Genomic DNA, 12,238 nt, shown 5'->3' with positions numbered 1-12,238 from the left:
GTATCGTAAATTTTTCTTTTAGAAAGTTAATTGTAGTTTTAGTATAAATCAAAGTTATTCCTTTTAGTCCTTTTTACTTTTTGAACTTTTTCATTATTAATCATGTTTGCAGAAAAATTGGCTATATACACATTTACTGTAATATAGAACGACTACTATTTCTGTTACGATTTTTCTGTGGATATTCACGGACGACACATTCGCAGGGCGTGTGTGGACCTTATATAAATATTGTTAGTATGTGCTTTTGTTTATTAATTATTTATGAAGGGAGAGGATTGAAGGAATTTATTACATTAATACCTTCTACTCAGAAATTCCATAGGGGATTTTCGATGTGCTATTATGGATTCTGATGAGTAGGCAGATTTAACGTTTAATCTACCATTTTTTTTACAAAATATCGTATGGGATCATTTTCGTCTCCGAATGCGATAGTGTTTCTCTCTGTGATTTGTACGAAGTAAGTTGAGTATTGTTGTCCGTGTGTCGTTCGGTTTGAGGATTATTGCACTCCCCGGTGCTCGAGCTGTCGTACTCTCTCTCTTATTCGTGTAGGGAGGGTTACTCGCGCACAGGAATATTACAGCCGATTTTCTATTGTTAAGAAAAAAAAGTCGAAAGCGCAATTTTTCCTAATTTTTGTCTTATTTTGTCTTTAAAAATCGTGCTTTAGATTTTTTTTACATCTGTGTCCGAATTTGTAAAATTGTGAAATGTAATTTGTTATAAATTGAATTCTACTTATACAGAAGTTGCTAATATAACCGTATCCATCACAGTAGTCGTCGTTGTTGTCTATCGAATAGCTGATGATACAATAACGATATCAGCATTAGTATCTATAGAGTGTCTCACGTTAAATAAGTTATTGCAACTTCGGTTGCTTGGAGGATGTTTTATATGCTATTTACTTATTTCTTAAGGTGATTAAATAATCAATTGCCGGCCGGCTGTTTTAATACTACCGGATTAATACTACTATTCTCACCCATCCCAGCTTTGAAACTAACGTTGAGTGACAGAATATTTTTGTGTGTGTAAACTCAAAACTCAAAAACTCAAAAACTAAGTCCGGGTGCTGGTTATATCGTTAAATGTTATATGTTATATATGGTATATAACTCTCAACTCAAATATCGATCTTACGACTAATTTTGTACGGTGGCGTGTGAGAGTACGAGGTTCGAGATAATCCTAACCGAGTTGAGGTGAGACTTTTGGCCATGCTCTTTCATTTGCGAAAGGCTGTTAGGACGATGGAGTAGAACGACTGCCCGCTTCACAGTTTTCAACATGCGCCGATCATTTTCTTGGAAGTATTCCTTTCGTCCAACATCTAAGTGAAATATTACATTTCCTTGGGTTTTGCACTTCCGCTCTCGATTCAGCTCGGCCATCGCTTAAGTCATTCTCTCGATATCCACCTATTGCAACGTAGGTGGAACATCCTATAGATACTGAAGCCGATATCGTTATTCTATCCCCGGTTATTCAATAAGCAGAATTCAGTGGATGGTACTAGAATTTTTCTATTAATATCTCAGAAACCAATAAATACCTGAAGCTAAAATTTTATGTTTGGGGTTCATCTCCATCCTCCACTCATATCAAATTTCATCATCGGTACCTTTTGGAACTACAGCTGCAATGTTCACGAGTGTGCGACGCTTTTACTCGAAATATAAAGCCGTCGAATTTTTTGCATAGACTCACCTCTGTAAAGTAGCAAGTATATTGTATGTAAATGCCGGTATCTTGACTTTAGAGTCCTCCAATGTCAGAAAATCTGTTATTTATTAAATATAATTAGAAATCAGTATCAGTAGAAATGACTATAAATCAGCCTCGAAAATTTGGATTAATTAATAACTTTTGTTTATTATACATATTATACATGTATTATACAAATTACATGTTATTGATGATATACTTCATTAGTATATAACTCCTAATATATATGTATATGTCACATTACCACAAAAGCATATCACAAAAATAGCAAAATAGCTATAATATAAACAAATAAAGCAAACTCTAGTAAATATAACCATATTAAATTTACGCTACGAAAACGGAAATCACCAAATACGCAATTGAATGGCACGCACATAACACAAACAAGGCAAGTTAAATACTAGGACTCCACTTAGCACACAACTTACATGGAAGCGACATACTAAATCAATTATAGACAAAATACGGATAAAAAGAAGACAGATGTACTGGCGAAACTATAAACTCAGCATGGAAAATAAACAAAAAATTTACAAAACGATAATAAAACCAATTTGCACGTACGGAATACCATTATGGGGGACAGCAGCAATGAGCCACATAGACAAACTAGAGTCGCTACAATCGAAGATACTCAGAATGAAGAAATTGGCAGGTACACAGTAAAATACAAGGAAAGAATCGCAACATATCTAAACCAGTTGGCTGTCGAAGAGAGCAAAATTCTCATAAAAAGAAGACTAAAGAGAAAACACCCCACTGACCTAAAGAAGTAAAATAGACAAACTCGAAGATGATATCTCGCTGGGGGTAGCCATCCACATGTTATTTAGCGATAAAGCTAGAAAAATTTACCGAATATCCAGCTGGACAAATTGTAAAGTACAAATTAAATAATAAAAATAAAAAAATAAAATAAATATATGTATATAGTGGAAGGCAAACGATTTATCCTGAAAGTACTATCGAAATTTAAAAAATGAAATATTAGAATCTCTTTGCAAAGTATGTAGTTCAATTTTTAAGTTAACTGCCATTGGATTATGAATCAAGTGATTAGCCGCAATAATTCATTGGCTATTAGTGACATTTGTAGTATTCCAAGTTTATTTTAGACATATAAACATTTTATACTACTGCATTTTGCAAATAAATTTTCTTTGTGTAGACGGCAGCTTGGTTTGAGAGATAGGAATTGGGGAGAACGTAATCGTCGACGATCTGTATAGCTCACAATTAATTGGGGAAAAACCTGCCATACACACAAAACGCGCGCACACACACGCGCGCACGCACGTACACTAAATAAAAGACGAATACAAATAAAAGTAAAGGCGTGAAACACGACTGCACACGTGGGCCAAGTGCAATACCTATAACTGAGTTTAGTAAATGGGTTTCTTTGTTTATATCAAACCAGTTCTATGTAAAGACTGTACCCTTCTTTCTTGAAATAAATGCATTTTCAAGGAAAAATAGGGAAACACCCGCCCAGCAAGCGGATTATCGCGGTTCGAATCCCGATTTCTATCTATATTTAATTTGATTTTATCTCAATTTTTCACTTTCATATTGTTTTAATATACCTTTTCTTTGTTGCAATTTCTAGCCACGGATGGGCGGTAACAAATTATATGTTTCACAACTTAACGAAGCATTACATATCGACACCCATTCTGAACCAATACCGTAAGTTTCTTTAAAAAATTCCAAATAAATTTAAATCTCCATGTTCAAAAAGTTACTCGTTTTAATCGGCAAAAATATTTAGGAAGAAAATTTGTTTTTAAACAAAATTACTTCGCTGTTAACATCACCCTATTATTGAAAAAATTCAAGTTGTACATATTATTTACTTGATATTTCAAAATATATTTCAGTTCTTCATAGTATTATTAGATAAACTTCTATATCAAACAAAAACAAAAATAACAAATAAGAAACTCCAGTTCCGATGTCAATAAGATTGTGTATTTTGATCTTTTCCTTCACATTTGACAGTAGAATTACAAATTGAATTTGTCTTTTATACAACCTTCGTCTTAATACCTCAAACATATCGTGTTTTTTAGTTTCGTGTATGATATATTTCATCGTGTATGATAACATGTAGATATTCCATATCTGTTTCTTTAAATGTTGATAAGACATCTTTTAAATTCGAAATGGCAATAAACATAATCGTATTAAACAGACATTTAATCTGTCTATTAAAAACTATGACGAGTACTATATTTTGTGTGCTTTATGTATTTTATATGCAATTTGTGCATTTTAGTCTAATTTTTAAATTTCGCATAGATACATAAAAATTTATAGTCTACTTATCAAATAGACTTCTATTTGATGGAATCAGTAAATATTTCAGTATTTCCAAATATCTTTTCAGATACCGAGCTCTCTACAATTACAAACCACAGAACGAAGATGAGCTCGATTTAAAGGAAGGTGATACGGTGTATGTGATGGAGAAATGTGACGATGGTTGGTATGTTGGTTCCAGTCAAAGGACTGGTTACTTTGGCACATTTCCCGGAAATTACGTGGAACGGTTGTGAGAAATGACAACAAGCGATATCGAACCGCCGTCGTTTACCTTTTACCAAAGCACTAAAAAATCGAATCGTTAATAATAATAAGTTTTAAACGTTAACGATAAAGTTCAACGATACTCTTGTCACTACGGTCTTTTCCTATTCGTAAATTTTCAACGCTAACGGAAACATAATATATAAGATAAAAAAGAAAGAATCAAGAATGAACGCATAAATATATACAAAAAAAAAGACATGAGCTGATCGAAACTTTATCGTCGGATTCACGAAAAATTCATGGAAAATGAAATCTAAACTTAAGGCCTCATAACATATATGTAGTGTATAATAATATTTAGTAATTTACTATACAACATTCATAAGAAGCGAGTGCGTCAGGACGACGTTACGAGAACATCGAAGTAGAAAATGAACATGATAAGATTGGGAATGTTTTATCCGCGTATCTTTATCTAGATCCACGAGTTATCAAGCCGGATCTGTTCGTGTGAACGAAATAATGTATAAATAACATGCAACTTTTCACAAACCCAAATCCATCGAATCTACTGTTCGTTAAAACGGGATCATTGCGAAGGTTATACTTGACAGGTCGACACGAGGAGTTTTTATCAAGCCTATGTAACTTTTGTGTAATTATAAAACAAGATCCTCCTATCGGGAGGACTATCTGGTTTCAGTAACGAACGTAATTATTCGTATTAGCCGTTTAACTGATCAAGCGACAATCGTATTGTATAGTTTCTGTCTACTTACAGAGAGATGTTTGAGATCAAATGTCTACTGTAATGTAGAAAAGATATCTTGTGTAAAAAAAAAAAAAATATATATATATATATTAAATTGAATATAGTTCCCGGATATTAATTCTCAACTGGTACAGTTGGGTTGTAGCCAATTTACAGTTTCAGTTGGATCATTTCATCATAGAGTACTTTATTTCAATATACTGAGATCGTTTACAGAGTTTTTATGATATAAGATATAGGACACAAATTAAAATAAAATACCTTAATTCTTTCAAAATATAGTTGTCTAGAAAATAATCATCAAGATTTCTCGTATTTCTCAGATATAGAGAAATATTTATTTTTAGTTTATAAAATTTCAGTAAATTCTAATAATTACTTTATCAAGCTTTCTTGTGTTTCTGACGTCAAATTTAATTTTTTAAACTTCAGTACATTTTAATAATTATATCATCAAAATTTTGTGTACTCCTGATATCAAATATAAAAGATATATATTCCTTACAGCTTTTCAAAATTTCCAAAAAAAGTTTTTAATAATTACGTTATGTATGATTATATATATATATATATATATATATATATATATATATATATATATATATATATATATATATATATATATATATATATATATATATATATATATATATATATATATATATATATATATATATATATATATATATATATATATATATATATATATATATATATATATATATATATATATATATATATATATATATATATATATATATATATATATATATATATATATATATATATATATATATATATATATATATATATATATATATATATATATATATATATATATATATATATATATATATATATATATATATATATATATATATATATATATATATATATATATATATATATATATATATATATATATATATATATATATATATATATATATATATATATATATATATATATATATATATATATATATATATATATATATATATATATATATATATATATATATATATATATATATATATATATATATATATATATATATATATATATATATATATATATATATATATATATATATATATATATATATATATATATATATATATATATATATATATATATATATATATATATATATATATATATATAATTGACAACTTTCTGCGTTGCTTGTATTTTTCTTATATTACATTTTTAAAGAATTAAAATTAAGTGATCTACGCATGTTTTAAATCTACCCTCAACTATTACGGTAATATATCATTCAAAGACATCAGTTATGAATTGTGTAATCCATTTTGCATTTTTTCATATAATGGAATTTTTAAAATAGATTATATACTGATAACAGATCACAAATTAAAGTGAAAAAAGATTAAGGAGAATTCGACAATGTAAAAATAAATATGAATTGCCGCTTGGTCAAAAACATTCTGGAAAGCGACGATGATGCTTCAAAGTTTATTGGATTACGACATTAAACATGAAATTAAACCGAAAGATTCTGTTTTACCTCCGTTATACTTTTGGTTATACAGCATTTTCTGTGACACGTAAATAAACAAGATGACTACGGTGAGCAAAGAATTTCCATTAAACTTTGCTAACAGCAAATTAAATTTGCGATGTTAAAGAGTCTCTGGAACAACGCAATACTATCACGGCAAAGTTTTTTTATGTTAAAAATGTTTAAAACTTTATCTATGAAATTTTTACTACAAAATTTTCATTGCGAAATTTTCACTTCTAATCTACTTCACGTCAAATCTACCCTATCAAATTGCATAAAATATTACTAATTATATAAATTTTATAAATTATACAAATTACAACATACGTAAATTCTGTTCTGCGACTGTAAATCACGAAAGAAAAGATATTCACCGCCGAAAAGGAGACTAAAAATTTGCAATTTTAGCGGAAGATTTTCGCATCATTTCAGAAATGATATAAACGAACGGAGAACCCGCTAAGTTCATTATAGTAAATTTACAGCCAAAAATAATGTTCGCTGCCACAAAAAATATTTTACATCGGTTTGGGAAATCCGTTAAAATGCAAATATCTCTTTGCCGTTAGTGAAATTACGAATTTTTAGCCTATATTTTAAAACGGTTTTGAAACTAACCAAAGATAAACGTTTTGAGTAATTTGATCTCGACCCAAGTACATAAGTAAAGTTTATGACGAACCTAGTGCGAGGTTTGTCTTGCTTCGACGACGTGTTCACGATGCGAAGCGTAACAGCCAGTTTAGACGATACGGTATTTTGATCGATTTCTTGATTTTACTTTCTTTGTTTATCTATTTCACAGTATGGATATGAATACGTTTTCTGCCATGTTTCGATATTACAGTGGTCAGAGAAAAAGGAGCATCAGAAGATATTGGATACATCCTGTTGTGAAAGATAGGTATCAATTGGATTCCTATCAGATTCTCATGTTTCTATTAAGTACAGAAGAAATGAAATTTTCGTATGTCAATGTCTATAACTATGAGACTAGCATCAATCACGAATAGAAAGTTATGGCATGGTTAAGGACAGTTTTTAATTGTTAGTATACAATCATTATATACATTATACATATTATATATAACCTAATTTTTAAAATTGCATAAAACACTACATTAAACATTACACTGAACACTAATTTTTGTTAACCCTCTGCTTGCATTAACCCTCTGCTTGCAGTATGGTTTTTCGAGCCCCAGACGAAAATGTCAATCTTCGTGGTTACTGCATCTAAAAAAGCTTGCAACTACAAGGTCTTGACTACGCAAACACTGTTTACTTCATTCGATTCAGTTCTGAATACCATGAGAGTAAAATGAGCATTATACTTTCAGTGAACCATATTGCCATCCACATCAGTCTTTTGCTAAGTGAATCTTCTTAAATGCGTAATTATTTTTTATTTTGTTACATATATCAATTTCTTGGTGACCACCTTTTTTTTTATTTAAGATGTTTATTAAACTCAAGATACAAATTTTTTAAATACCTTTTGGTGTTCACAATAAACGGTGAATTTTTGTAGTGGCGTTTTAGGCAAAAGTACCGATACGCGACGGTACGACGTAGCCATGTTATAATATGTGTCGGCGCTTTACATTTTTCGTGTTTAATATGATTATTAGGTTTAAGCCGCTGGGAGAGCGGAGCTTCTGTGTGATTTTGTTTTTGTTTGTTTTTTCTGTCCTGAAAACTTGGTTGCAAAACAGGACGCTTCGGTAGCTCGCTTTTCTTGGTGACCACCTCAGTGTCTTGTATGACTCCTATATTTTTCATACATTAGTACGACATATGAAACCTTCTTTTTTCGACGCGTGTCTCATATCATTTTTCAATAATAAATAATCTACACAAAAATCCCGCAAATTTAGATCTCAAAATAATTATACTATTCTAAGACTGATAAATTTCTTTTTCGAAATATGGGTAGGTCTTATGGGTAGGATCCAACAATATTATCTTTTAAATATTTGTTTAATACGGAACTGTATACCTTGAAATAAATTCCCATTTTTTCATAACTTCCATTAACATAATTTAGATTTAGACATTTGGCTAAAGTATCCTTTGTATAATAAACTAAGGATTATAATAAGTACTTGAGAATTTTGTCAGATTTTTTTGAAATGCAAAACAATAAAAAACCAGATTTGACTGAAAGAGCTGATCGCGTTAGTATAGGCCATGTTGCGAGCGGAGGGTTAAGTGCAAATATTGAAATTAGAAATGAACTAGATCCTTAAATGATAATAATTTTTAAATTATCGATGATCGAATTCTGACAGGGTCATTATGTGCTATAATTTTTTCGTTCATAAGATTCATTTGCTGATTATTTAGAAGGATTAAATGATAGATACGTGGCTTATGATAGAACAGTGATTATATTCATATGTGCATTTTCATAGCTTTCTTTGTTAAGTTCATAAACTCTCGCTTGAAATTCTAAAATTTCATCATTGTTGAATATATGTAATGATGGCAAAAGACATTTAAAAAATCTTGACAAAAAAATATGACAAATCTTTTTTTCATTTCTGGGAAAATTTATTTTTCTGATCTATTAATTTCATCATAATCTTCTTCTAATGAATTACATATTTCCCGACTACATCTTTTAGATTTTTATCTTTATATAAATCTGTTCTTTTATCTCATCTAGTGTGTCTTCGTTCCACCAACGAAATTCAAAATTCCCTATTCATTTTTGCCATTTTCCACATTTTGGACACACTTTATACTATACCATGATTCTTCTACAAGTACGAAAAGAAGGAAAAAAACACGTATCCACGACACACGTACGTAACGTACACGTAAACACGTATCCGTAAACACAAAAACACGACAAAACCAAATATCGAGAGCGAGTGCGCTAATACACAAACAAGCAATCGGCAAATGTATTAGTGACAGCTATACCGAATACATTAATTCATATGTTTGGAAGCTGAACGTGCGGCTAAAATATAGAAATGTGTGAATGCTGCTAGATATTGCAAAAAACCACATTGTCCGAACTGGCTGTAGTTAGTACGTAATCTTTACTGAGGATTGCTGCGGGAACGTGAAATTTTCCAAAATTAATGAATTTGAAACCGAGAGTTGATTTTCAATTCGAGGAAGGCATGAGAATTTCCTTCTATGTTTGTAGATAAATCAGTCGTGTTGTTGTTACATTCGTGAGTATCCAAGAGTAAGCGATTTATAATTGAAAGTTTGCCTTCCCAAAATAATATTTTTGTAAACATTATTTGTACTCAGAGTTATATATACATATATACATGTAAATTAATTATATAATGTATAGAAGATATATCTATATACATATGTATACATAGTTACAATATCACACGCATATATAAAGAGTATATAAGATAATTAACAACATAGTTAATCGCGCACGTGTTAAGATGCACACACGTAATGTTCACAAAAGAACGAGTCGTGTTAACCCCTATAATTAATTAGTCGTAGCTAAAAGATTTCCACTGATGTCATACACAAATACGAGATTCTACGATTTTCGAGAACGTTTCGTCATGACGTTCTAAGACACCTAACTTAAATCTAAGCCTACCACTTAAATCTAAAAATAAAGAGGAAGCGAAGAAAATAAAAAAGATAAAAAAATGGATGCAGTTGCAAAAACAGACAATACTTATTACTATAGTAACTTCGTAAAACAAGAAAAGGTAATCAAGTAGTGAGAGCACTAATCTAACCAGTTACGACTAATAATAATTGTTTCAGTTGATCGATTAATCATTGTTCATGAGTCAACCGATTGTTTTATGCGCTTGAAGAAAATACACGAGTTTCCAAAGTCTTTTGCTGTAAAATTATTTTGAATTGCTAATTATATATCGCGTTTTTAGATTTCTTTACATTGCATGTTTGTTTACTTCAAATTATTTATTTGTATTGCTTTGTTGAAATGATATTTTTGGATTTATATTATTCTTGGAACGATAGTGATTATTTTCAAGCAATCTTTTTTTAATTACAGATATTATAATACGTGAGTATTCTAAAATACTTTTAAAAGTTTGACATTCGTTTACCTTATTATTTCAAGTTCAATGTCGTGTTAAATCTTGACGTATTATATGTATATACATATAATTACTTCGGTACTTTATTTCTTTTGTTTGTTAAATTTATATAATGAATGTCTCCTAATTAAATAAGTATTATTGTAACGGATGGGCTAACTAGAAGCACACAATTTAACCATTTCATATGTATCAATCAACTTTTACTTCTGAATCAAACAGATTTGCACGATGTTACAGAGTTATGAACGCGAAAAAATGGAAAAAATAAAAAAAGTTAACCTTTGAAATTCGCAGAGATGAAGAAAATTTTGAAATGCACATTTTTCTACGTTTGAACTATATTTGTACTACAAACATGAATTATGAATTTTCTTTAAAACTCTTTAGAATTTTTTTGTATTTGTTTTTTAATAATTGTATTTCACATCTTTAATATTTCTATATTTTATCACAGAAGGAATAAAAATTATATCTTGAAAATCATTGGGTCTCAATACAGTATACAATATAACATCCATTCTGTTCAAATTACCCTTTTCTTTACGAAACACATGTTTATCGTATTTTTTCTTTGAAAATTCAATTAGTCTGCATATAAAACTGTACAAGATATTTAAATCTACGTCGTGCTCCAAATGAAGTGTTACAAGCTGTTTTCTTAAAAATCACTGGAGATGCTGACTTCATTTCTGGTATAAAAAATGCTACAGGAGTATAAAAAATGCTAATCTTTTAATGTGAATAGCGACTTTTACGGTGAAAAAGAGGTCGTCCCAAATTTTTTTAGATGGTAGATGATATTAATTTTTTGTTACTCAGATAGTTCTTATCAAACTGAATAATATTTACTTGAACTATTTTTTTCTATCGCACACAGTTACAGATTTATGGCAAATATTTTGTTGACGTGTTGCTTGTTATAAACATGTCATCAGTATCGGTTACTCCATGAATATAATCAAATGTTCAAGAGAATAGAAGACTTATTAATAAGTCTCTAAGAAATCTAAAAATATGATTTTGAACATTTAGTAAAAAAACTACTTCGATATTTTTCCTTTTCTTAACCTCATTTTCACTTTCTCGATATTTCCCTCGAGAACAAATTTTTCGACATAATTCGGTATCTACGCATAATAAAAAAATGGTTCAAGTAAATGGAATTCAATTTGATAAAAGCAATCCAAATGGCAGAACATTAATATCACCTTCCATTTTTAAAAATGTAGGGGCCCCCCTTTTTCTCTCTAAAGATCGCTCCAAATAATGGGTTCCACACTAAAAGATTGGGCCTCCTGTACCATTTAATTATAGGGAAAATGGAATTGATAATCATTAGTTTCTGAAAAAATAGATAGTAACGCTTTATTTGAACCACTCTGTATATTAACATATCTTCTAAAGATCTACATAATTACTGTATTTTCAATTTAAGGCAGATTTTTATAAATCTATTTCATTTTCAAATTATATATTTAACAACATTATCATACTATTAAATTCGCGTCTATAAATCTGAAACATCTCATATGTTTACATCTTCTGTTACGTCCATGTCTCCGCTGATTTAATCTCAGGCGTGAATTTGGGAAGCGGAAATGAAAGTAA

General features: G+C 29.6%; 1 protein-coding gene across 1 annotated transcript; it reads left to right on the top strand.

The window, feature by feature from the left end:
* The first annotated feature begins 3,281 nt into the window (after positions 1–3,281).
* Positions 3,282–5,128, top strand: LOC105680661 (vinexin). Its single transcript, XM_012384731.3, has 2 exons — positions 3,282–3,426; positions 4,127–5,128. Exons 1-2 carry the CDS (start codon positions 3,353–3,355, stop codon positions 4,293–4,295), a joined length of 243 nt encoding a protein of 80 aa, XP_012240154.2. The 5' UTR covers positions 3,282–3,352; the 3' UTR covers positions 4,296–5,128.
* Positions 5,129–12,238: the final 7,110 nt, after the last annotated feature.

The sequence above is a fragment of the Bombus impatiens genome, unplaced genomic scaffold (genome assembly GCF_000188095.3).
Source record: "Bombus impatiens unplaced genomic scaffold, BIMP_2.2 scf_0289, whole genome shotgun sequence".
Classification (NCBI taxonomy): domain Eukaryota; kingdom Metazoa; phylum Arthropoda; class Insecta; order Hymenoptera; family Apidae; genus Bombus; species Bombus impatiens.
The sequence above is the reverse complement of the archived record's forward strand: the minus strand, read 5'-3'. Positions and strand labels throughout refer to the sequence as shown.

Excerpts from the sequence above, each read along its gene's own strand:
- LOC105680661 (XM_012384731.3), top strand. The coding sequence starts at position 3,353 with ATGGGCGGTAACAAATTATATGTTTCACAACTTAACGAAGCATTACAT. Across the intron at positions 3,427-4,126 it reads ACCCATTCTGAACCAATACC|ATACCGAGCTCTCTACAATT; the intron begins GTAAGTTTCTTT and ends ATATCTTTTCAG.